General features: G+C 40.2%; 1 protein-coding gene across 1 annotated transcript in view; it reads left to right on the top strand.

The window, feature by feature from the left end:
- Nucleotides 1-27642, top strand: part of LOC103374068 (myosin-binding protein C, fast-type-like) — a gene marked incomplete at its 3' end in the record, with an annotated part of 61783 nt that overhangs the window by 13232 nt on the left and 20909 nt on the right. The window contains exons 2-12 of the mRNA XM_008304097.1: nt 7904-7939; nt 8136-8144; nt 8309-8326; nt 13383-13400; nt 17243-17326; nt 17468-17616; nt 19317-19434; nt 19674-19722; nt 23442-23498; nt 23585-23754; nt 24024-24156. Of these exons, the coding sequence (XP_008302319.1) occupies nt 7904-7939; nt 8136-8144; nt 8309-8326; nt 13383-13400; nt 17243-17326; nt 17468-17616; nt 19317-19434; nt 19674-19722; nt 23442-23498; nt 23585-23754; nt 24024-24156 (841 nt within the window). The remainder of the gene's footprint in view (nt 1-7903; nt 7940-8135; nt 8145-8308; nt 8327-13382; nt 13401-17242; nt 17327-17467; nt 17617-19316; nt 19435-19673; nt 19723-23441; nt 23499-23584; nt 23755-24023; nt 24157-27642) is intronic.

Genomic DNA, 27642 nt, shown 5'->3' with positions numbered 1-27642 from the left:
GCCGCTCTGTGTCTGCTGGATCAGTCAGTGAAAAAGTAACTGTGTGTGGAAAAAGTTTGCGAACTTAAAAGGTGATGAAACACCAATCAGCCGCAACATTAAAACCAATAACAGGTGAGTGACTAACATTGATCGTCTTGCTACTGTGACACCTGAATGGTTCGGATACATTAGGCAGCAAGGGAACAGTCACTTCTTTAAGTCACACTTTTTATACAACAGATTTGAAACAAGTGTTACAAATGAACCAAAAAAGTTTCGATATTGTGGTTAAGACCATACAGTGTCATTTTACCTGAGTAATTTACATAATAGGGATTTCAAAATACTACTTCACCTGACTGTTAGGCCGGAGACCCCACAGTCTGAACAGTTATGGAGAACAACCTAACTGATCTATTAATAAAGCTAAGACCATATGATACGATAAATGAATAATTCCAGCTTAACTAATATAGATATTAAGGCTAAGATCCTACACCTTAAGATTATGTTAGATTCAACATTGCTGTGCATTGCATAGAAGACAACATCAAACCAGAACTGCATAGGCAGCAGTAAAGTGCATGATATGCAGTATGTTACAGTATGAATAGAATATTGGAATATATATGAATATACAGATGTGGATACAACATAAAATAGACAATCTAAATGTACACTTAGGGATGAATGTACAAGTAATTATGCAGATTAACTTGACAAATTCAGCCCCAAAGTTTTGACTCCACAGAAAAACATACATGAAATATGGGTTGAAAGCAAAAAAGGTGGGTTTGCGTAAGGATCTGAGGGACTTGATAAGGGCCAAGTTGAAATGGCAAGATGAATGGGTTAGAACATCTCCAAGACGACAGGTCTGTTGGCATGTTTGGTTTTAGTACCTACCGAAAGTTTTCTATGAAAGAACAAACAATGAAGGCTGGGTCGAGGTTCCACTTATCAACTACCAAGATTTTAAAGATCAGCTGCTAAAGTCGTGCTGCCTGACACCACAGGACACCTTTAGAGGTCTGACAAGTCATAGCTGTTTTGGTGGCGCTACACAGGACTAGGTAGATGACTTTACAGTTGTGTATGTCTGTTTTGTTAATAAAGCTTGTTTGTGGTGCACCAGGGAGCCAAAAAAATGACTTTTGCATGTTTAAGAAAATGTGTAATTATACAATATCAATACAGTTAGACAGCACATTTAACAAAAACGCAAATTAAAGCAGCGAGGCGATACCAAATGTGACAACAAGAGACACACTGTCAAATAATGGGCCTTGCAAGACAGTAAAATTGTGACTAAAATATATATATGTATGTATATATAACCTGCTGTATATGGAGCATTACATGCGATGTCTTGGATGCTGATATTCGAAGCACCTTGAAGGATCGAGCGTGCATACATATTTTAGTATCTGTGGTCAGGAAGAAATCCCCTAGCAAGGCACTGTTACTGCTTTGCTGCTCTAACTGAGCCTAAAAATCCCCTTATGTCTCGACTTCAGTATTATTACCGAATCAGTTTATAGCCAGAGCCATATTATACGGTGTTAAAGACCCCGAGAGTTTAAAAGGATATTAGCGATAATCTTTTGGAAATAAAAAGAGTCTATAATTATGGATGCAGGGAGCATCAAGCAATGAGTGTATTTAAGGAAGTATTGACAGTGAGAGGGTCAGCGAAAACTGAGTAAATAAAACCTTCTGTCAACAAGCATCTCATATGCTATTTGTTAAATATAAACGGCATAAATCTCATCTCCTCCGCAGAAGAATCCGATCCTCGAGCTCCTTGACCCCAGTTGGACCTCATGTGGTGCTCATTGTTCTTCTCTCTCCGAGTTTTAGTTTCTACCTCTTTGCTCTCCATTCTACTCAGCCCCCCCGTTTCTTTTTTTTTTTCTTTTTTAACTTCAGAAGAGAGTGGAGTCAGATTAAAGTAGGACAAAGAATTGGTAGGACGAAAAAGTGCTGAGAGTGAGGATTTGCATTAAGTGAAAAGGAAGAAGACATGAAGACCGCAAAAGACATTATCCATTTAACAGATACCTGGAAGACAGTGAGGCAGACGGCTGCTGAGTGAAATTATCTAGGCCAGGCAGGGACCGGCGATGGAGCGTGGACGGTAATGAGAGCGTGGATGGATCCTCGCAGACAGTCACAGTGTTCATCAGCTGTGCGTTACTGCTAGCATTAGCGCAGAGAGTTCAAGAGACACAGTTGTCCTGGTTGGGAGTTAGCAGCTGCACACAGAGCAGCTTAAACAGGCCTGCAGTGGAGGAAAATCTAACCGGAGAGCAAATCTCCTAAAGCAGGCTGAAGGAGAAACAGGTCACTTATGGATAATTAGAGCAGGATAAAATCATTTCTTAAAAGCTGCACTAGGCAAGATTTTTTTCTCTCTCTAATTTTTTTGTAGAAATACACTCACCTTATCAGCCTAAATCACAAAGTGGAGCTACAATAGAGAACAAAGTCACTAACCTTCACTAATTGAGATGCTGCAGATTTGCTCTATCTGCCCAAATTAAACACGAGTGTCGGCTATGGAACTAAATTTAGCTCCTGTTGTTTAAAACCAGAGTATTCACTCTAAAAAACAAACAAAACAAAAACATAACAGTTCACTGCTATTTTACAGATTTTTCCTGTTTTGTTAAATTACAGAAAAAATGAGTAAAATCCAAGAAAGACAAAGTATTTAACATATGAACCATAAAAAGGGGGCTGAAGCAAATATGGCACTTTTTACTCCACAACATTGATTTGATAACTTTAGCTACTGTGCAGGTTTAATTTACTACAAAATATAAAAACATCAAACTGTAATGATCCCAGAGGGGAAACTGACCAGCAGCAGATGAAACTACACAAGGTAGTTAAACCACTTCATCAGCTTTAACATTAAAGTAAAGAACACTTTAATGCAAGCATAATTAGAATTTAATAAAATTATATATATACACACACATATATATTAAAAAAAATAAAACAGAAAGTAGCAGCTGCCTCTTTCTAACGTCACACAGGGTTTGTGTTTGTTCTTCTGTTTTGTTGTATGGTGGTTGACATCAAGAACATTTGCTCTTTTTCTCACCTTTGAGTTAAAGTGAGTTTTTCAGTTTTTCAAAGCTGATGGCAGGAGCAGCATGCACGCTTTATTAAAGTGAATCAGAGATGAATCGCCCTCATGCATGAATCTTACATCAATAACAGCCTAATTTTACACATGACCCATGATGAAGACACAGTAAAAAGAAGAAGAAGAAATGCATGGCAAATATAGCATGGTGCCAATGTTTTATACACAAACTATGTTTTCAAGGAAATTGATGTGTTATTAAGAGCTCCTGCTGGCTCCCCGGGAGTTGACACCCTGCTGCTGGGATACTTAGTCTAATATTATGTCTTTATATATTAGCTTGACAGTGATAGTCTGTAAGGTAACAAGACGGGAAAAAAATTAATTGTTGGAGCAACTTAAAAGAGTTGCTTTAATTTGTAACACACAGCTGAATTAAGTTTATACAAATTAGGTTAATGAATAAAATTTTTACTTGAAAATTACTTGATGCTTTTCAAATGAATAGTTTGCATTGCTGCAACTTCATTATGAGGAACGTCAACTTGAAAATTCCAGTTGAAATATCTGCTTTACCCGAACATAAAATGTAAAACATGGTTTTGTCACCTGGGATCTGTCTGTGTGGAGTTTGCATGTTCTCCCCGTGCATCGTGGGTTCTCTTGGGGTTTTTCCTCCGACAGTCCAAAAACATGTTGAGGTTAATTGGTGATTCTAAATTGTCCGTAGGTGTGAATGTGAGTGTGCTTGGTTGTCTGTCTCTAAGTGTGGCCCTGTGATAGACTGACGACCTGTCCAGGGTGTCCCCTGCCTTCGCCCTAAGTCAGCTGGGATAGACTCCAGCCCCTCCGCGACCCTAGTGAAGATTAAGCGGTGTATAGATAATGGATGGATGGATGGAAATTGGTAGAGGTCATAAAAGTAAACTTCCTTCATGCACGCAAAAAGTGAGATTCATTTGAAGCACTACTGTAGTTCAACTGCAGCTCAAATACACTTTTCACAGCAGTCAAATAATGTAGTGGAGCGACAATATTTACCTTTGAAATGCGTTGGAGTAGATGTAAAAAGTAGTTCATGCTTGAATACCTCAAAAATGCAATTAAATACTGTAATCGGGTAAATGTACTATTTAACATTTCAATTATGGAAATTAGATACAGACATTCCTGGAGTTGTTGTAATCACTTTCCTTTCACTCCATCTGCTCCATCCTCCCGTCAATCAGTTCCATCAGTTTTTACAAAACTCTACAGACACTCCCATCAGCCTCTGCTGGGCCTCATGTTTCATGCTGATTAGCAAATGCTAACATGCTAAGCTAAGACGGTAAACAGGATAAACCTGGTCAGTATCAGCACTGTCAGTGTGAGCATGTTACACTGCAGAAAGATCCCTGCCAGACTTTTCCTCCGCCGGCCAATCAGCACCCAAATCAGTCATCGGCTTCGACACAGACGCATCATGACATTAGCATTTAGCTCACAGCACCATTGGATCTAGTGCAGCCTCACAGAGCTGCAAGCGTCGCTGTAGACTCTCAGTGTTTTTGACCAAAGTCCTTTGTCACAGAGCTTATTATGTCCTTTTGTGTTGCTGTGCAGCTCTGTCCAAACAAATTACAGCCAATGCATGTTATTTTTAATGTATTGACTAATGAGCACAAATGGAAACCTCCTCTTAGACAGCAGAACATGAGAGTCATGTTCACACTGTCTCACCACTGTTTGAATTTTTACTTCTCTCATCCCTTTGCCATGCTTTGGTAAGCACAAGTGCTCTGTGTGTCTTTTACACATCACATGCTGTCCTTGTTTTTGCTGGGTATTCAAATTCTTTTTCTTTTTTCAAACCTTTACCTCTCGTTGCTACTTGGAGCTGCCGACATGAAATAAACAGCTTTAAATCTTTTCTCTGTGTGGTATTTTTTTTGATGTTGCGTAATAATTTGCTTCTTTTTTTTTTTGTCCCTCTCTCCGGTCATCTGCATAAAATCTTTCACCTGGGACACAGAAAAATAAATCTGAAGCTGTTGCAAGACACTACCTAAAAATAGGCAACACAGAGCAGTGAAAAGCTTGTAAATTAGATATGAAAGGACGATCCTAATAACATGTATAAAACCCCTGCGTAATCATGCGTAGAGGAGGTGGCGGTGACCTTGGCGGGCTAAAAATTCTTTTGTGGAAACTCAATTTGCTGCACAAAGAATGTTGCTGGAAATAATAGAGGAAAATGCACAATGATTGCTGAGAGTCTGACTATCTTTGGCTCTTTGCAGTGAGACAGCCGCAGGCGACAAAGATCTTATATCTTATGTTTGTTAAAGCTAGCCTGTGATGTTTTGTCATCATATTTTCAAGTAATGATGTAAAGAAAAAGGTTGTCAGGTGGAATATGAATTAGAATGCTTTTTTTTTTAAACCATCTCTCAGAAATGAGCAAGTCTAATCTGCTGCAACACATCAGAGTATTTTTCCAGTTTATCGTGTGACCAAAACATTTGTTTAATTCATGCATTGTTGAGGAGACCTTCCACTTTTTAAATTTTTTTTTGCAGGATTTTGCATCAGCCACCGTGGCAGCTTTAATCTGAAGCTTGTTTAAGATGTCACAGCGCATATACCATTCCTAAGTTTCAAGACAGTCAAATCAGAGTTTCTGAGTGTCAATATCTTTCTCTCATATCTTGACACCAGTGAACCAAAACCCTCATTTGAGATCTTATATTGATGCGCAGCCGCTCCACTGGCAATAAACCAAAGCTCTGACTGAGAATTCATACAGTGACAATTGAAACTTCTAAGAAACTTTTTATAAGTTTACATTACAGGTTTCCAGTCAGGAGATGCACCATCAAACAATGTCCGGTTCATGTCATATACTCACTTTTTTCCATCATTTTTTTTGTTTTTTAGACGCACTGTTGTTGTTTTTTGTGCTCCATTACAGGTGTAGTTTAAGGGCTGACAGCCGGAGATGAAAGGACGTATTCAAAGATCAAATTGTCCTGACACCTTTACACAGAAATCCGAAATAAACTAAAAATGTAAAAATGTTTAGCCAGAGGAAGCTGCGTCTCTGAGCCGGATCTTTGAGCAGATACGTTTTATTGTTCTTTCATGTTATGCTAAGGGCTTTATCAGCATTTATGAACAGTCTTTCATGTGAAATTTCCCTCTCAGAAACTGTAATATTCCTTTTGGAATAGTGAGACGCCGGCGGGATCGCTCTGCAGCACACCACTTTTTGAATTTCAAGCGTCTTTGGTGAAACGGTTATATTATTAATCACACATATCTAAAATCAGCACGGGACTGTTTCCATGGTGATTTTATGACATTTATTTAAGCTGTCTCTCAGGGTGAGGATTGTTGCGCAAAAACAAACCCTCCTCCTGTCTTCTGCCGTGTCACGTCGAGTCAGAGATCAAATACTGCGAGCAAACATATTGGTATCACGGTGCCCCGAAAAACGGAGGATCAGAAGAATGCAAAGCTATCTGAAATTCAGTGACCGACTTTCTTCTGATTTACAGTAGAGAGGTGGGAGAGATGCTTCAGCGAGATCCGAAGGAAAGTTTTTACTGCCTGGTGCGTCACGGATCCTCTCTAGGATTGAAGTGCTGAGAGAGGCATTAACAGATTGCTGCCTGAAAAACAAACCTTATCCAAAATAGAAGTGTTGCCGCCCCACCAGTGTGCCAGACATAGTGTGCCAGCTTTGAGCGCGAGCAGAGTGCCAAGGCCCGGCCTTGATATCTTAGACCCCACTGTTAAGGAGGCTCATGGGACGCTCTGTAGCCCCAGTTGTGGCTTCCTGTTGGTGGTTTGGAGAGACGATAACTGTCATGATACTGTCCTCATTCATTTCTGTGGCGCAGCCCTTTAATACACTTTGCTGCCTCAACTGCACCTCCCTGGCAAAACACAGAAATCTTTTTTAACATTTAAACAGGAACCCTAATGAAGACACAGACCTGCGAAATTATTGAAATGGATGGTTATGATGTGAATACTGCCAAAGCTGAATTATTACTGTGCAGCTGTGTGCTTTAGTTTGTCTGGCAGACAGAAATTCATGCCTAATCTGCCATCTCATTAGACACCCTTGAGCTTCTAAAGTAACCTAGATCTGGGATCCTGGAACTTTGATGTACTTATCCTATCAAAAGCATTTTTGTCTTGAGGCCGCCCCTTTCAGAATTTTTTAAGCCCAATTATTCCTCATGATCTCTGAAAAACTTACTTATATTTATCTCAGCCTCACTGTGTCTGTAAACCATGGCTCATTTGAATCGCGCTCTATTCCCCTGCTGAAATCCAATATTCTCTCTTTTGCCAAAGGCAAACCCTACAGAACTCATGAAGAGGTGCACAAAGCGAGGTTGCCTCAATGTAGTTTCCCTGTGCGGGTACTAGCGAATGTGTATTTATGTTATTAAAACGAAACTGTTTATTTAAAAGCCTGTTTTTTGTGCAGTTTTGGTGTATTTATAAAGGTGTCTGATGTCTATTTGTAGAAAGTGAGTGCGTAACTCGTGGTTCTATCTGAATATGGATGTATGTGCACATATATGAAATAACATTATGTTTCACATTTTATATAAACAGAGCGATCAACAAGGGCCCCCGGCTATTTGAAGAAGTGATTATTAGTTATTGCCTCCTGAGGATTCAGATCACACGATGAGGCTCTTTAAACAGTTTCCTCCTGACTCTCAGCTCTTACAGCCGTGACTATCCAAACGCTACGCTGCTGCTGTTGTATGATATCAAATAATGAGGATGTACAAATTAATTTACATAATTGTTGTTTAATTGCAGCAGCCGACGGCGATAAGGCTGCAGCAGCCCCTGCTGGTAAGTGCCTTCATGACATGTAATCTGAGCCCACAAGCTGCGCTCCAAAGATCCAATTTATTTTTAAGTTATGCGCACTGTAATCAGGTACTTTACAGTTAACCAGAATAACCACCGAAGACTAATATTTAAATAAAAGCGTCTTGTAAAGATTGCTTAATTTTCTAACAAATGTTTCTCTCTCTCTCGTTTTCAGACCAGAAGGGTAAGAAAACCACATTAAGTGTTGGTTTGTCTCTGTGTCCCATAGATGTAAGTGTCTAGATCACCATCATCATCCTCATCATCTTCATCCTCATCATCATCATCATCATCACCATCACTGTCATCCTCATTGTCAAAATAATGTGTTTCTTTCCACTTACTCAGAGCAAGCAGAGGAGGAGGGTAAGACTTAAAGATGAAACAAACACAGAAGCAGTGAACTTCTGTGGTGATGGGACTGAGAGTGGAGATGCATGATCCCCACTGTGTCGCTGCCAGATACAAATACAAACACATACACGCGCATAAACAAAACACAACACACACACACACGCACACACACTATAACAGTTACTGTTCAGTCTTTCTCATTATTCTTTTATTAGCACGGAATTCAGAGGTTTATTTTCAGCACATAGATTAAATCAGGTGTTAAAATCGGGGGCAAACTAGAGGGTGTTTAATTTATGGGTAAGCATCACACTGTATGTATGCATATGTATTGTGTGAGCGTGTCTATGTATTCACTTTAGCTTTGATATACTTAAAACATATATAATTATGTACCTAATTCTGCACATGCATACAGCACATGCAAATTAACCCTCTGAACCCCAAAAACATGCCGGCAGGTTTGAAAGGCATAGTAATTATTATTACTTATTTATCAGAGCCAGAAACTGTAAAGAAATAATCGGTGGATTTTCAAGTTCCTGTCAGTTTTGGAACTGTTCATACATGACGTGATTAAAAAAAAAAAGGACCCAAATCTAAGCTTAAAACTGCTGTTTCACCAAAATCGTTTCATTCTACATGTCTCATTTGAACATTCATCCCAAATAAATTAGCCTTTAGGTTGTTCGACTTCACCGCAGGCTGTGTTTACGCAAAGTAAATAGTTGTCTGGTAGCAAACTTTCTATAGTATGTAGAGTCACCATTTATTTTCCAGTATTGGTGACATCTGTGGGCCCTTTTTTGTTGTTGTTATGATTTGTGGCATTTTAACTGCATGTACATATGACAGGAGGACAACACACCCAGACAAATGTTGGAGTTCAGAGGGTTCATAGTTCACATTTATCATGAGCCACGTTCACATTCTCCCTCAAATCCTATGTGTGCAGACAGCTGAAGTCTTAAGCCAGTGCAATTCTTAGTAAAATGAAATGCAATTTACAAATCTGATAATGATAAAAAATGATTAACCACCTATTTACTTGGTTGTTAAAGTAGGTTTCACTTCTCTATCTTTTGCCATCCTGTTGAGGAAAAACATTCATTATCTACGACATCTGTTACAGTCTAAATATTTATACTTTTACTGGCATGAAACAGTAGCAGTGCTTGTGTTCATCAGTCACATAGAGAGAAATCATTTAAAGAGCAGCCAGTTTCTCCAGCACCAGTAGACCACAATGCAATGCAGGCTCAATACCACCAGGGTTTAGAACAAAGGTGACGTGTTCAAACTGGCTCCACTGTGATTAGTGAGATTGGCTGCTGCCTTAACAAGCTGCACTGGCGGAAAATCAAACATGGGGGACATAGATTGTTATGAGGACACGAGTCAACTCCTCAAACTATTTGTTGGGCTTTTGTTTTTTTTAAAGCATACAGACAGGTGTCGAATTAGGAGATAAGCCAACATCAAGTGTTTTAGTAAGCTGTAGTGTACCTTGGCGTTGAGTCCACTGGAGGGATGAACGGCATTCTTCCTAAAGATATTTTCTTATTTGGTGTTTTAGGATAGAAGTGTTTCATCATACGATAACGACGATCACTCAGAACAACGTTGTATTGATTTGTAGTGACTCTTCCCACTAAGGGGACAAGTGGACCCAAACAAAGACAGCCTCAAACAGCATAACAGAGCCTCCAGAACCACTCACTGTAGGGTCAGAGGTCCAGGTTTTTCCTTTAATTTGTCTTAACTTTTAGATAGGTGGGTTTACAGTTTTTAAAAATGTATTTCCCAGATTTCATAGTTTCTAATTAACCCATGCAAATTTACATTTTAATTCCATTTTCAAGTTAGCAACCAGATGCACTTTGCTGTATGTTTATATGGAGTCCGACCAGTACACACAGGCAATCCTCCATCATTTTAGGTTAGTTTGTGTTTCTGACCGTCACTGTGGTTGCTTCATGAGGGTCAGTGTGTTTTCCTGCCTTGCCAGATTGCAAGATGATGCTGTTTTGTATGTGTGAGAAATACGTGTGTGCGATGGATTGAGAACAGCAGATTGTTCCTCTCATTTTAGTTCCCTGTGCGCCTGAAAATCTTGACCTTTCAAGTCCGATCTATAGTTGAGGGCAATACATTCGGTTAAAAGAGTCAAATTGTGTGTGGGCGGAGTAGCACACAGCAGAGTGTGTACATATGTACGTGTAGATCAGGTAGAATCATGTAATGTAGTTTATTGTTTGTCAGTCATCCTAATGCAGCATGTACATGTATGCAGGTAAAGATTTTCTCTGGCGCGAGCATATAATGAGTAATAAATAACGAGTCCCCTGAGATTAAATGCTCTCACTTGTGCATTTAAGTGTAGAATCCATTTGTGTTCTATGTGCACACTTTTAACTCACCTTGCTGGATTAAATGTCAATTTATATTACAGAGGCACTGTAATAGAGGGCAAGAAAGTTGTACACGTGTTTTTGAGTGTGTGTGTGTGTGTGTGTGCGCGCCCAGTTGCTGTCATTCAAGATGAATTACTACACAAACTTTCTGTGGCTCGCTGAGAGTGATTAAATGTGTGTGTCTGCAGGTGCAATGATGAGGCAGAGCACTGAGTTATACTAATACTGCAACTCATTTACACTCAGTCGCTGTCTTTGCAAAGGCAGCTTTCCCCAAAAGAGCCTATTATGAGCAAAAATGTGCACTGCAATAAACTTTACTGTAAAATTAGAGTAAAATACAGGCAGCTGTGGTTTGTATTTTACTGTATTATTACAATATTACAGCTGAAAAGTATTTAAAGTGTTAATGTCTGTACAGCTGATTAGACTTTAATGTTTTAATCAACATTAACTTATCATCTTTAACTGTAGTTATATATAAATTACATTTCCCTCATTAGCAATGAGGAAACATGGCCTTGAATTGCAGACATACACCATAAAAAACAACTTGTCTTCATATTTACGATCCAGATTCAAGCAAATTCAGCAAATTCAGCAACACGATACATTGTAATCTAATAAATATATTTTACAAAACAAGAAAAAAAATATTGAACTTAATGGAAAAGTAACAACTGCCTATCTTACCATATAACCCATTAATTTTTTTTTACAGGATCCCTGTTGTTTTTGGCTTCAAAAACGCATCAGATTTCACAGTGTTTAACTGTGTTTTGGAAAAACAGTGCACTACAGTAACGGTTTAGCCGTATTTTTATAATACAGTAATTTATTCCAGTGTAACATTGGATCTGACAGAAGATGGCAGGCGTGGTGTCAGTGTGCTCATACGTCCCTGACCTTTTGTTTAACCTGCCATCGCTTGTTCGCAGCTCATCTCATTTGCCAGTGTATCCTCTTTCCGTCGTGCCCACGATGTTTCAAGAATCTGCTGCTGCCACCTCTATCCGATCTCGCCTGGAAGACGTTCTGCCGTCTTGTTGGCCTGGTGGCCCTGACAGCATGACATAGATCAAAGAAATTGGCTGCAACGTTTATGATATGATGTTACTGCAGATTGCGGAGTTGGCTGCAATTAGCGGTGCTAAAATGTTGCACCTGATTTGATGGATGACAAACTCAAATAGTCCCAAATGGGAAGAGAGCGTCAACAGTGACAGACGCATGACGCTGCACGACATAAAGTCCCTCTCTGGTCATTGGATAAACCTCTAAAAACTCATCTTTCTGCATCAGAGTTAAAATTTGACAAGCTTTTCTTTCATTAAAATAATCCCTTTCTGCCTTTAAATGGCTCTTTTTCTTTGCACATCTCGCTGCAACTAAGCACACCAGCTCACCTTTGACTGTGCTCAAATTCTGAAAAATAACTGCTATGCTACACAATGGCAAGTTGCAACAGCGTAATTCAGCCAGAATGAAATCAGGAAAGTCTGAATCTGTGTTTTTGATCATCAGCACACTGCAGGTTTAAGGTGGAAATGCTCAACTCTTACATTTGATATTTATTTTGGTCATAATATGTCATCCAGCAAATAAGAAAATACCTGATTTACATGTTAAGATAAAAAAAAAAAAAAAACAACAGCTTGATTTTCACTGCAGTGACTTTAAAGGTGAACTCTACCTATTTCAGACACTTGTGCTCAGGTGTATGATAAAGTTGCATGAAGCCTGACTCTAGTGAGAGCTGCTTGATGTCTGACAAACCTCAGGTGATGCTACATGAGTCAAGACAGACTACAAGAAATGAGCGTACCAGACCTCTGCAGCTCTTTGTCTCTGCTTGAGGGTGGCGGTTTCATTAGCTGATCTGTTGGTTTCATTTGGAGAACGGACGGCATGTTAGGTGATGCTTCAGTACTGAGTCGATGCAAAATTTTGAAAATTTACTATAAATATGGTACCGTAGCTAAGAAAGTACTGCAGCTATCTAAAATGTCCTCATTCCCACTGTTAAACACTGTCAAAACTGCTGGTGTTTAAGAGATCAGCACAAAGTGTTGTTCGGTGTTGGTGCCTCCAAAGTCTATATTTAATGATATTTCCACAGATATGCAGTTATTTCCCTTTGAAGAGCCTCACAAGCAGGTTGGATGAATGGGGATGGGTTAAATTACAGGATTTCCACCAAAGAAACTGAAGTTAATGTCCTGTAATTAACCATAATTAATTAGGTTTAGAAAAAGATCATGGTTTGGGTTTAAATACATCCTTTCACAACATTAAGCTCATGCATGAAAAAAAAAAGTATTTAGATGTGGTGCCAGACGATTAAAATCCTCAAAACGGCAGCTTTATGTTCCCCTTTACATTATACATGTGGTTTCCTTGGCCTGCTGTAGAGATAAAGCACTGTCCGAGTTAAATAGGTTTGTGTTTGTGGCTTTACTCATCTGTTAAATTAACCGCATCGATTTATCTCTAAAATTATCGATGTAACTCGCAGCGGCGTGAAGCTCAGCATTATTCTGTCATACTTGCGTGTTTATGTACAGTCTGCATTTACATGGAATGCTTACAGTACATTATATCAGCATTACCGCTCATTTGGTCCTGCTTAACCTGTGCTTATTCTTCATTAACAGATGCCCAGCCTGCTGTAGGTAAGCGCTTTGCTTTGTCATTATCAATGTAAGCCTGTGAATGTGTGCGAGTCTGTGTGAGCGTGTGCAGCTCCAGCCTGTCTGAAGATGTTGTCTCAGTGAATGAGGCTTATGCATTGTCTTTAATCCGATCTTTGTTGATGCTGTTTTATTCATAATCACACACACACACACAAATCTCTGCAGTGTTACACGGTGGGAAGTGTTTTAACCCTTCATTATCCACATGACTAAATTCCATGTCCCGACTGTTTCCTTTTATTTAGCCAACAATGAGCCTAGGGACGGTAAGGAAAAGACAACACTGTAAACCCCGGCTTGCTTGTGCTTTTGTGCCTGTTTTGTGTATCCTACTCAAACTCTTCCTCCCTGAAGCCTGGGATTGCTCTGGTGACAGCCATCACTGTTGCTTAAGATGTCAGGTTTTTTTTACTCAGAAGATGCCAAATATTTTCTTTTTTTTTTTTGCAGAGATAAGGCCTTCATGATTTCTGGACATTAAGTTTAATAATAATCGCTGCAATAACTTTATTTATGCGGCAGACGAAAGTGACAAACTGCCTCATAGCAAATAGATAAAGGAACCTAAATCAAAAGGATGAAAACAATGCAAAGGTGCAACTTAAAAGCGACGCAAGCCACGGCAAATTTATCAGATAAGCTGTCAGATGAAACGAGATGACGGTAAAACAACTAAATAAAATACAAATATAACAGAAAACATCGAAGCTTGTGACAGTGTCTCGCAATCAAACGCGCTTCAAAGTAATTCAGAGTGTATTAGTGTTCTGACTGCTTCCACCAAAGCATCCGAGTGAACATCTGAGTGCTGAAAAGGGAAATGAACTGGAAAGGTTTATAAAAAGTAATATATCCTGCCCATGTGTCTGCTGGATATATGTCTCACTGTGTGCGTGACTACTCATCACTACTGCTGGAGAATGGTACGGTGCAATTATTATTATTCACAGCCACAGCGATGATTCTGCTGGTCATATCGTTACACTCTTAAGTGCTCCATGAGATTTAAGGAATTTGGGTTTTCAGTCCTGTGGTGCTCAGATGATAAATTAAACTGTGAAATTGCAGTACTGTACATACAGTGTTATACTGCGGCAGTATGTGCAGTGTTTTATTTTATGGGTGCATAATTATTTTCTAATCAGTTTCTGGGATGAAGTATGTAATTTGGCACTAATTTTAACCAAAATCTATTTAAGTAAAATTGGTAAAGAGAAAAATTATACCCTAGACGCTTTTAGCATATGTACAGCAGGTCCAGTGAACTTGAATGCTGCATTTTATCTACAAATATTAAAGACAGACAAATGACCTTTACTGTTTGCCTAACCCAAAGTTGGAGATTGGTCTTTGGTTTATAAGAAACTTGGATATCACGGCAATCAAAAATAACCCCAAAACACAGAACAAAACAGCAGATGAACAGTGAAAAGGTATTTACATTGATTTAACATTTTATTGCAAATGGGCTTCTTGCACATGCCAGACTGAAACAAGGTTAGGGTACGAGTAGTCTCCCTTTGTCAGTTCGTTCTGTAGCGTATAATGATCATCATTCTGCGATAAGGGAAAAAGAATGCTCTGGCTTGTTTATGTTTCTTTAAACCTGTTATAGGACGGGTGAAGCGAATGATGCAGCATTGGTGTGATAACCAATAAGGACACGCCTGTCAGAAGATGTATAGTACCTTGGGTGTAGAGTACCTGGTGCCTTACTTGGCAAGTGAGACCATTGTGGAAGTTTAGCGGTGTCAGTTAGTCTGTGTTGTCACGTGATCAGGGTCAAAGCAGATATGTTAGGATGTGTAATTATGCCTTTCATTCCCATATTATGTTGCCAATTAATTGAGAAAAAGCTTCAAAATTGGCATCCATAATTTGCATGCAGGCAGACAAACAGTATCATTTAAATGGATAATCCACCAATAAAATAAGTAAATAATAATAAAAATCTCAAAAAGACTAGCAGAGTTGCCTTCCTACACAATCCAAATCCTCTGCAAAACTTGAAATTTTCATTGTGGCAAGTTGTTTGCCCGGAGGTTGCTGTTTTTGCTGAAGAAAATGGTAACATAAATAGTGGAAGGGCAGGATGAAGCCACCTGAAATGAGCGGTCAGTGGCAGGCCTATACCCATAGAACACTAAAAATGACTGGAAATTAGTGCCAATTTACTGTTATCTCCAGAAATTATTACAAAATTATTAGCAAATATATAGTGTTACAGTTTTTTTAATGTGCTACAAATTGTTTAAAAATATTAGCAGGGTCTGTGGGTATAGCATAACAGTCCCCGCAGGCTTTTGTCCAAAATTTTAATCTCCCATTCCCAAAGCCAAGGACAGTGTCTGGAGCTAATTTCACTCAGAAACCTCATCTGAAACACTGAGCAGGTATCAAGAGTAACCGTGTACGAGTGTAAACATTCAAAAGTGTCCCCTGGGTTCCATTCCAGGATCAGTTTTACCCACTTAGCATTCTAACTGAAACCCCCTAAATCATCCTGAACATCTGAACTTGGATCCGTCCTCAGGGGTACTTTTGATTAAAAGATCAAATTAACTGAGCCCATAAAAGCAGAGGAGGAGGAGGAAGAGGCGCCGACAGCGTGGCTCTCTGAATTTATGGAGGCGCATGACCTTATCTGACACGTGACCCTGGATCCATTCTCTTAGCGACTGGTCTAGTCCAATGGATGTCCACACAGGGTCCTACTCACTCTACTTGATTGGTGGTTCGATGTGCCTTTATCTTCTTGTGCTTGTCAGTAAAACCTTCTTTTCTTCTAAAACTTACACTGAACGTAACAGAGACCAGACAGTTTGTGCAGATTAAGTGCAGTTAACCTGTTCACTTCAGCCCAGTTCAAATGATTTCTGAACTTGTTGTCTTGTTGAACACATAACTCATTAATCGTTGCTTTTGAGAGAAAAAAAATTAAGAAAAAAAAACAGGATTTGTTAATTAGAGTCAGAGAAAGAAAGATGTGTTTTTTTGGAGTGTGAGAGCACGTTGATTTAATGTGTGAGTGTTCCTCACCTGAAGTCAAGGTTATCATCGGGCCAATTAACGCTTGTGTTTAACGGCACAGCACAGGTACTGTACCGACTGACGTGTCCCTCGCTTTCTCCTTTTTTCCCCTCCCTCTGATGCAGAGTTGCCTCCTGATGGTAAGAGAAATGAATATGTTTGCGTCTCTGTAAAGCATATCAACTGACAAGCAAACACCTTACAAAGGTTACATCAATTTACTTGCAAAAGAAACAGGTGAGCGGATAAAAGAGCAGCTCGTTTTTTTTATTGCCAAGATAAGACTGTACAGCTTCAGCTTAAGTTCTGTCGGGTGGCGGATGATTGCACAGAGTCAACCTTAATATCATGTCTTCAAAGGTGATCTGAGGAGTTTCTTTATTCCCTGTTGGTCAGTCTGTTCCAGGGGGCTTCTTGTCATTTATTAGAAGGTCCCAAATGACTTATGCAGTGTAAAGGCAGAATGCAAACACTCTGGATGGTTTACTCATGGAGAGACTGTTGCTCAGTTTTAGCGCTAAATACCTACACAATGAATAAAACGCCTGAGCTCAGATAACAGAATTTAGTGGTTTGAGACTCCTTTTTGTCCCAAGTTTCCAAAATGATCATCAAACAGGCATTTTGCAGTAAGAGCACCAGGATTAAGGAGATGATTTGGTGGTTTGCTTGGTCCCCTTATTCCCTGTTGTTGTCTCCAGTCTGTGTGGCTTCATCAGAGTGGTGCCAAGATCATGTTTTTCTCATATTAACTTGTCCTCTGTGATCCCTCCATCCACAACCCACCACAGAACATGCACCAGGGGAGGGTCCTCAGCTGTCCGAGCTGAGCGGCATGTTCGTGGAGAAGCCGGAGAGCGTCACAGCAACAAAAGGTCTGGCGCAATGATCGGCCATAAAAGCCCTGAATTACATCCAAAATGAAAGGAGTGGCCGCTTAGTGCCAAATCGCGGCCGTAATACAGACACTTCATCTATTTTAATTAATCACTGTGTCTCATCTTTGTTCTTGGCAGGCAAGGACATCACATTCGTGGCTAAAGTGGATTCCTCAAACCTGACGAGGAAGCCTGCCATGAAATGGCTGAAGGGGAAATGGCTGGACCTGGGAAGCAAAGCTGGGAAGCACATGCAGTTCAAAGAGTCTTACGACAGGAACACCAAGGTACAAGGTCTCTCATGTTTGTGTGTCAATGTGGAACCCTGTCTCTACAAAATTAAGATCATGCACAACTAAACTAGATCCTCAATCTTGTTCTGAAACTTGTATTTACTCAACTATGACATCATAAGGAAAAACTAAGTAGGGGAGGTCAGACACATAGCTCACTGGATATCCTCCCACAGGATGCAGACGTCTGTGTGGGACCATTATTCTTAAGTTTAATTTTCACTCATTTACCTTCAGTTTTCTTCAGGTTTTCACAGAACACTATGCTACTTTTCTCCCTAAGGGATTAAACCACAGGAAAAGTGTTTTTTGACTTTTTCATTTAGCAGAAAATGTGTCACAAGATTAGTAGGGAAAGACCCAAATGCAGACACCACAGACAGACAGGTAATAGTGCAAAAGAAACTTCAATGAAACTTACTCAAACGGTCGTAACAGAGGATGGCAGGAGAGCAAACGAAAGACAGCGAGAGGTCCTGGAAAAAATCCAAACTAAAAGTTCAGGTGAATATAAAAATTATCCAGAGAAAACCAAAAAAAAAGAAAAAAAAATCCAAAACGGTTACAAAAGCTTAGCATCAAACTGTTGCAAGAAATAAAGAAACACAAAGGCGCTCTAAAAAGAACACAGCGAAGAACTTCGGCTGGAGGCCTAACAAGAGGGCAGCAAACAGGACAAACTGGGAAAGACACATTGTTTATACACTCAGACCTGAGACACAGGTGAAGCTAATTGGGCCAATCACAAAGGAGGGAAAGACAGACAAAGGGAAGTAAAAACACAAGAGACACACATGAATCTTTTCAAAATAAAACAGGAAAAACTGAACAAAACCCAAGACCTTGACAAAAAGTGAAAGATTTTTGTGCTTCAGCATTTAATAGCTTGACAGACGGAGAGCTATTTAATGTGCTATAGATGTTTAGGATCCTTATAGGATGAATTCTAAGGAGGTTGGCCCACAATGAGCCGTGACTTTTCCTATTGTACTGTTATTAGGTACGACTTTGTGTTGAGCTCAGCTGTAATTATGTTTGTCGAATTAGTAAATTATAGCAAGCTAACTTGTAAACAGAAACACAGGACAGATCATCATTTTGGGCGCCCGGATAACTCGGCGGGTAGAGCAGGCGACCCATCTATAGGGGCTTTAATCCCTGATGCAGTGGCCGTGGTTCGATTCCAGCCAGCGGCTCATTTCTGCATGTCATTGGACCACTCTCCTGCCCACGTTTCTCTGTCTATCTTTGCTGTCACTATCCTTAAAGGCGGAAAAGCCCAAAAAATAACTTAAAAAAAAAAAACAGATCATCATTTTGAAGCCTTGCACTTGGAATTTGGTTGTTGTCATCTGGGTGTGACAAGTGAATCTAAATCTGAATTTGAGGATGTATATTTGTTATAATGAGAGCCTTTTTATCACAGCTTCTTCGCCAAGTTTGAACATATGCTGAGAAAAGCCGAGATGTTGCACCCTGTACAAAATTCTTTGCAGAAATGTGTAATCAAACAAAGTCCAGTGAGTGACTATGGTCCTGATGGTTTCATCAACAGACCAGAATTGGTGAATCTGTGTTGTGTGTATTCTCTGAGCATGTGTTTGTGAGCACATACCACATATCCGTGCATGTGTGTGTGTGAGCCTATTTAATCTCATACGTTTCCACCACATCAACTGCCCTCTTTCTGTCAGATCTACACTTACGAGATGAGCATCATCAAAGTAGTGGATGCAGACGCAGGTGGCTATCGCTGCGAGGTCACCGCCAAAGACAAGTGCGACAGCTGCACATTCGACATCACTGTGCAGGGTAGGTCTGGAGACAGATACTTAATCACATTATTGTCATCTTCCATTCAACGTATCCAACGTTACTATGTAACTGGCTTTGTCAGCCAATAACTCAGTGAGTGCGATGCACATTAGGTCCTATCATTTAGTGGCCTAGCGAGGTCATCAGTCCATTATTCCTTTGCTGCTATAGCCCACTGCGTAATGAATTAACGTAGCTGAGCTCTCACCAGCCTTTCTCCTTCTGTCTGTTTTCAGCTGTACAAGAGGACCAGCAGGACAACATCTTGGAGGCGTTTAAGCGATCGTGAGTTTCAGTGTCGGCGAGGGTCTACTCAACATGTCACCAGTCACACAGTCTCCCATATGCTCCTCTGTAGATCGCTGCCTCTGGGCATCTGTCAGTCTCCCCCAGTGTCTCTGCCCATGTGTCTGTCTATCCCTCACTTGTAGTCGACTTTGCACGAGTCAGTCTGTCTGCCACCTCTCTCTTTTTGTCACGTCTCAGTGCGTCTGCTGCCTCTGTGTTTTGCCTCACCTGGAGTCCCCCGTGGTTTGGTTTTGGGATCTTATGTATTTCGTCACATGTCTCAGTAACAGTCTCTGAAGGGACTTTTTTCTTTTTTTATACCTAACTGTTTCCCCTCACTGTCTATTTCTGTCTCCACTCCTGTCTTTGTGAAGTGTGTCTATGCATGCATCTCATGACTGTGTACCTTTATTTAATGAGTTTTTTTTCTCCCGCTGTATACTGTACCTGTGTGTGTACTTGCCGTGTGATTGTAAACCAGCCAACACCTTCACGCTGACACCTTGAGTCTCCATATTTGTAATCTGTGTTTAAAAATATAATTTCCTTCCCTCATTAGAGCTCAAGCAGAAAGATGAGAAATGCAACATGCAAGCAGACAGCATCAAATTGTGGTTTAGACAGAATGTCAGTGTGCTTATTTGCAGAATGCTGATATGAGGAAGAGAGGGTGAAGGAGAGAGGCTGGTGTGATAAATGAAAAGTGAAAAGTTGGTTAAAACTGAAATATATTGCTGGAGAGATAATGTATGTGGAGGTCATGCAGCTCAGCCTCCACAAGGTAAGCATGGAGCATTAGCATTTGCTCATTTGTGTGTTTCTCTGAACATGTGTTACAGCATCTTACGGCCTTCTTTAGGACACTCGGTCCTACTTGCTCATTTCTTTCTGGAATTTTATTTATTCCAAACTTTCACGTGTGTTTCATTTCTGAAATAGCCCAAGCTCTTCATCATGTACCCCAGGCATATCAGACTATTTTTTCTTCTTCATGTTGTGTCTTCACTGAGCGGTCAGCCAGCTGAAAGGGCTTCAAAGGGGAAAAAGAAACAGAAAATATTCTGTGGAATGCATACAGTATGTTGACTCTGCAGTCTGGGACTGTTTCAAGAGCTTGCATTGTTAATATACTACATTATGTTTATTCTTGACAAAGAAATGCGTACCAGTTTTTAGACTGTTATGACAACGTTGAAGAAGGCCAAAATAATGAATTCAACCATGCCTAAAAAATGTCAGCTAAGACATAAAATTCAATTTTAATTTATTCCAGGGTGAGTCGTGATTGACTAGTCTTATTGCTGCAACATAACACCAAGAAAAGAAAGGATGCATAAAAAAAAAAAAAGGACGCCAGCAGCTATACAAGTCAAAGTGGCTAAGCTTCATCCAGGCGAAGGCTCGCAGTCCATGCATTGCAGCATCAAATGTGTGTTGCTCAGTGCTGTCCCCTTCACAGTCCACACTCACACACATGACAATTCCTTTGAATCGTTGTGTGTTTTTCTGTCACTCCCCATTTGAACGAGAAGCATTTTTCACATTAAAAGTTTTGCAGTAGAATTTTGTGTTTTGCGCTCGCTCAAACCATGAAGAGGAGCTCATCACAGTAATCGCCTGACCTCAATCTTCATGCGAACTTCCAGTCCAGCTTTTTCACATCAATGAACTTTTGTGTTGACGCAATAACATCCTGCAGTGCCCTGCTTCCATCATTTGGTGTTTAATGATGGTGGCTGTCTGTCGCAGTGCTCCAGAATCTCTCAAAAGTGCTCAAGTAGGTTGAGATTTTTCAATTGTTGTGGCCACAGCACACAACTAACACTGTTTTCATGCTCACCCAACCATTTGGTGGTCACGTGTGCCCTGCGAATGAGGGCATTACCACCCTGGGAGAATGTAGTCCCATCAGGATGGCAAGGAGAGCATGGATGAATGTTATCCTTGGATGAACCGTTCATCCATAGGACGAGCATGATCACTCAGAATGGCTTTGAATTTATTGGCATTTATCTTGCTCTCCGAGGGGTTCAATGAGCCTCAACCATGCCAGGAAAACACACTCCACGCTGTAAAGGAGCTGCCAAAACCATTCACAGTGGAAAACAACAAGCACTCGATCCTGTAGACATTTATTGGCGTGTGCCACACACAGTACTTGTCACCTTGTTGAGCACAAGAGGGTGACTGATGACTCAACACCACACAACAGTTTTCCCATCACTTTATACTTGCAAATGTGCATGTAAGGGGTAATAAAGGGTTTTATGTAGGGGAGCCGACCCATTTCAGTTTGGGATTTCCCCCCCAGTGTTCTCAGCATATTATTCTGCATGAGAATGACATTTTTTATTGACTCTAAAGTGTGTACAACCATTCTCTGATCTCTACAACTTGCATACAGCATTACTTTTAGCCACATCAGTGCTACTATCACCTTAAATCGGGCTCAAACTGTAAGAGTTTCAGGCTGATTTACCCCCATTTCACCCCTTCTGACAATCGGAGGACAAATCTGGCATGGAATCTTAATCTGACACGATGTTTATCCCAGATTATTTTTATAACATGAGGGGTTTACAGATCCAGTCTTAAACCTCACAAACTGCTTGCCGACCCAACAGGGCCCCTACAAAAATAATACATGTTTGATATTTATGAATAAAAATGCAGATGGTTAAGATAATTGAGCTACACTTGGCTACATTATTAAAATTGACCGTTAGTCAACTGTGTTGACTGCGGCTTCCCAATCATTTTCTCATCCAGACTCGTTTAACTTTCTGCTTTTGCTTTCTTCTCTCTGCAAAGTATTATTAGAGTTACAGCAAGTTGTTGCGCCACAGTCTCCATTTTGTTCACATCTGTTTCCCCATCAGATCGCATGTGTTGGTGCACTGCTCCCTCTGGTGTGATTATCTTACTAATATCCTGTAATATTTGAGGTGCCAGTATTTTCTAGTCTTGCAGTGTGTGCATATCTGAGACTATTTTCACTTTATGTGTGTGACACTGCCCAATTTCAAAATCAGTTTTAAAACTCTTCCAGTTTGGCCTGACTTTAGCCATACTTCCAAACTTGCCCAATCTGAAGTTTTCACTATTGTTTGATCCACAGCAGCCAAAATAAGAGCTGTAATGGCTCTTTTGGCTCAGGTTTCTCAAGTAATGAAATTTTATTTGCCTAATGAACCGCATTCATGACAGAGCATTTGTTTCCAGCCTCCTTTGTTTCCTCTCACACCAAAACACTTGTGCTGCCTGTAATACGTACAGTGTTTGATGCTTATGATGTTCATTCTGCTTATTGCTGTCGTGTCTGTTGCTTACATGTTGCTTGTCTGTTGTAATTTTTATCTGCCGCTTGAATTTAGGGCATGCTGGTAGCTTGTAGCTCTCATCAGATGCTCTGCTCTGCTCTACGTTGTCTATGTTCTCTCTATTTTTGCCGGGCACAGGGTGAAAAAAGAGTAAGCTTTAATTACAGGCACACATTCATCACAGGTCCGCGGTGTTCAGTTACATTTGTTCATGTTGCTTTTTGTTGTTATTGTAGTTCTAGAGTTACTGTGCTTATTTATAGTTCTGAGTAATTTGGAATAAGAGGAGATGCATTGTTGAATGTGTTATCAATGCTGTTTTTCTCGCTATCCAGTGTACCAATAAAACAGGTTGAACACATGATTAACTCCAAATCTTTTCTCTTTTAACGCCAGTGGAGATGCAGGTGAGGATGCTGGAGATCTTGACTTCAGTGCGCTGCTCAAGAAAAGGTAAGATTACTTATATTTTCAGAGGTTTATATGCATTAATGTTGATTTACCCTCTAGTTAATATGTTATTCACCAATGTTCAACAGGGAGAGGAAACAAGAAGGGCCAAAAGAAGAGGTGGATGTCTGGGAAATTTTAAAGGCAGCCAAGCCCTGTGACTATGAGAAGATTGCCTTTGAGTATGGCATCACAGACCTGAGGGGCATGCTGAAGAGGCTGAAGAAGATGAAGAAGGTGGAGCCCAAGAAGAGTGATGGTGAGGAGCGAGGGAAGAGACAGGAGAGGGGTTACGAGGCAAAGGCAGACTGTGCATTAGGAGTGAGACGGCAGGCAGGAAAACGAGACCTCTCTAATGCAGTAGGCTGTAAATACCAACAGCATTTAAAGGCCTCGAGGGACACGTTATATTGCTGGGACAACAGGTGAAATGTGTGTTAGCTTATGCTTTCTGCTGGTTGGCACGTATAGATTACTTGGCTATTAAAGCAGTGGTTGAAATATCCTAACAGGATATTTTCTTGTCAGCTTTCCTGAGGAAGCTGGATCCAGCCTACTCAGTGGACAAGGGCAAGAAGATCCAGCTCACTGTGGAAGTGGCCGACCCTGACGCTCCTATCAAATGGCTCAAAAATGGACAGGAAATCAAACCATCGGCCAAGTGAGCCTCATTACGCTATATGTGTCTGTGTGTACATGAAAGGTGTTTGTGTTATGGACCATGACATTAAGGGAGTGTACGAATATGCTTAGTCCGATAATCACTGTCATTTAATGAGGTAAAGGGACAAGGGTAGTCAAGACATAGTGACAGAAGATGTAGTGTAAAATTATAGGCTTGAACGTTGATTACTTTGACACTACCACAAGGCCTTTAAGTCAAAGCTGGCTTTGCGTGCGGACTGCGGACAGTTGTCTTAACCGATAAAAGGCAGTCTTAGTAATCAATAATCAATCAATCAGTAACATAAAATGAACTCAGAGGACTTAATTCCATGTGTTGATGACACAGCTTTGAATGCAATCAACGACTAGCCGTTAGCCCACCAAAAACACAACAGGTCTATCCAGGAGGCCTAAGTGTCACAACAAACTGTCTCATAGTGGCCCGTTGCTTGCTAAACTCCCACAATGTTCTCTGCTTGCCGACGCTGAACTGCTACAAATCTGAGTGACCGCCTCCTTGGGTCGTTACAGTGTTATACAGTAAGAGGCTCCATCTTGTGGCACATCTAGGAACTACAGCTGATGTACAACACATTTTCCTATATGCAGGTCCTGCCTTATCAGTTAGTTAGCGAGCTGGTCTTATTATACAACCTTCTCATCAGCTTATAGGACAAGTTCCATATATGTGAAATAGAATTCTGTCTACATTTTCTACAAATGCACAACTGCTGCTGTGAATGCTCACATTTGCCCTTGTAGTGTAGTAGTGTAGTGATGATTATTTTTGCTGTAAATTTGGACATTTTAACGTGGCTGTCTATCGGGATTGACTCACTTTTCTAACCAGTTAACCATAAGTTTTGGAGGCTACCACTTGGGTTTGCCACTCACTGCCATTCTAGTAGTTGCTGCAGTCAGAAAAAAACAACAAAAAAAACAGTAGAAGGGCAGCAGGAGAGCGCAGACCTCTGCCAAAGCAAATAGTCCACCTTCTGTAATACGTAAATGCGCAACCAAAACCAAATTTAATGATTTCCTTCTTCCTATCTCTTTAACAAGTTTTATGAAAATCGGCCTGGTACGTTTTGTGTAATCCTGATGAAACCCAAACTCAGACAATAAAACCAACAAACAGTCATGAAAAGATTTCTTCCTTGGTGAGGGAACTCAGCACACATCTGGGAAACACAACAGGGAGGAGGTGAGGTGGTTAAAGAAGAGGTAGCAAGCAAAATTCCTGTCACTTTCTGTCTGTGTCAACTTTAATATCATTTTAAACCTGAAGTAACTGATATTTTCACCACTCGTGTGTTTTGTAAAAAGCTGTAAACCCAACACTGACGCATTAACTTACATATTATGTCTAATTACACATCCAACGCACACAGAGGAACATTATGATTGGTTTGGAGTCACATTTCTGTCACCCAGTAAGTCCAGTATTCATGCTCTGTTTTAGTCTTCAGTGAATCCACAGTTGAACCAGTTAATTTAGAACTGCATTTGTTCGCTGCTTGCTGCTGGACAGGTAGGGTACACTTCGTTTAGCTGAAAACAGCTGGCTGCCGCTGCCAAATCGAGGTCTCTGCAGAACAAGAGTGGGTGTTCCTCATTGTTCCACAGCAGTTACACATGGTTAGGGGTTAGGGTTAACGGTTGTGGACGCCCACTTCTGTTCTACAAAATTCCTTAGTTGCTGCTCCTCGAAATTAGGTTGTTGAGAACGCTAAAATCCAAATAGTACTGTTGCAAGCCAAAAAAGTGGAACTATGAACTGAGATCAATAAATGAAAACTGGAGAACTGGTTGCTGCAAATGACCTTTCCTCATTACACATGTATTTAATTTTTCCTCTGTACATCTCCAAATCTTGATAACATTTTTCTCAAAATTTCCACCAATACACACTTCAGAGGTAGCCACAATACGTACATCTTGTGGAAAGAAATGCAACGTCTTCATATTCATTTGCAGCTCTACAGTGCTTGGTTGCTTATAGCAGCATTAGTTACTTATTTAACAAGCTTAACTGCTCCTGCTTCTGCTGCTATAAATGCCCTATATTGCTGCTGTATATACATCACAAGCTAATAGCTACAGCTAGGTCCCGGCTTTAAATAATTTACTTTACTGGCTCGGTTGCTGTAATTATGTTGGTAACATTATTGCAATTTCAGCCAAGCCAGGTCAACATTATTTAAATAACACATTTAAAACAACAGCAGTTGAGCCAAAGTTCTTTCCAGCAAGGTTAGTATTATGAATTTACCCAGGAAGTTTGAATTTAAAGCTTAAGATCCGTTGCTATTATTAATTATGTAAATGTCTGAGAACAAGTGAAATGCCATGGCCAAGACTCGACAATAATATATAAAATGAAGATTTACCTAAGTGATTAAATATTAAAGTAGAGAGCCAACAGTATTATACATATAGTTTTTAAAAAATCTTTAAACTAACTTTAACGTTAAGGTAAACAACCTACAATGATATATATTCTAACAAATTAACCAAATAATAAAAAAATGAGAAGAACTGACGTCTAGCAGGAAGAAACCTCCAGCAGAACCAGACAATAAACACAACTTGTGTGTTTCACGTAAAGTAAAAGAAACTTCATGTGTTTGCTGGAACACTGGGTACTAGGGAGGGTGTTCGCAGCCTAATGAAGAGCATCTGGTAATTAGTTGGAGCACAGTTGATTACAAAAGCTGTTCAGGTGCTGTGTGGGCATGAGACTGTGTTCTGTGAAGGGTTAATTTAAGGCTCCTGAGGAACTGTTCTGACTTTGGTATACGTCTAACAGTGGATATATGTTAGTTTTTGGCCTCTTTAGGCTGCTGAGCTATATCCAGTGTCTCCTCTTTGCTCCTTTCCCTCCTCCTTCAAAGGCTCCTTTTGGTGTTTTATTGAAGAGGGTACAGCTGTTGCGAGTGGTATTTTTTCAATGGCACCACCATCTGCTATTTCGAGAATCTTCATGCTGTTCATGGAAAGTGAAGCAGCCCTCTTCCTGTTATGATTAAGAGAGTTACGACGTGTGAGGGGACTTTTATTTTGCCCCGAACGGAGCCTCCTCCTCGGAGGTCTTTCCAGGCTGTGCGCTGTGACCGTGGAGCTCTAACAAATCAAACGTCTCAGGTTGCAGACTGAAAGCCACTGGGATTAGGATATTCCTGGTACAATCCTGGTCTTCTTTGTTTCAAATGAAACAAACCACTTCTGTGGCTTCGATGTAAAAACAAAACTGGGACCAAACTGCATACATAAATAATTAATAAGAAGCAAACATCTTATTATGACCAGCGGAGATTTAGCATTTAGCCACACTGTGAAGATGAAGGTTTTCTAACAGTTTTAAAATTTGAACAATTTATTGTTATTTTAAAGATTTTTATTGTTTTGTTGATTTACAAATAATGTGTTGTGAACCCTTAGAAAAAAGCATTAATTTTCATGTTAACCCTAAAGAAATAGA

Source organism: Stegastes partitus, unplaced genomic scaffold (assembly GCF_000690725.1).
Source record: "Stegastes partitus isolate 25-593 unplaced genomic scaffold, Stegastes_partitus-1.0.2 Scaffold2131, whole genome shotgun sequence".
In the NCBI taxonomy this organism is placed as follows: Eukaryota; Metazoa; Chordata; class Actinopteri; family Pomacentridae; genus Stegastes; species Stegastes partitus.
This window is presented reverse-complemented; position numbering and strand designations above follow the sequence as displayed.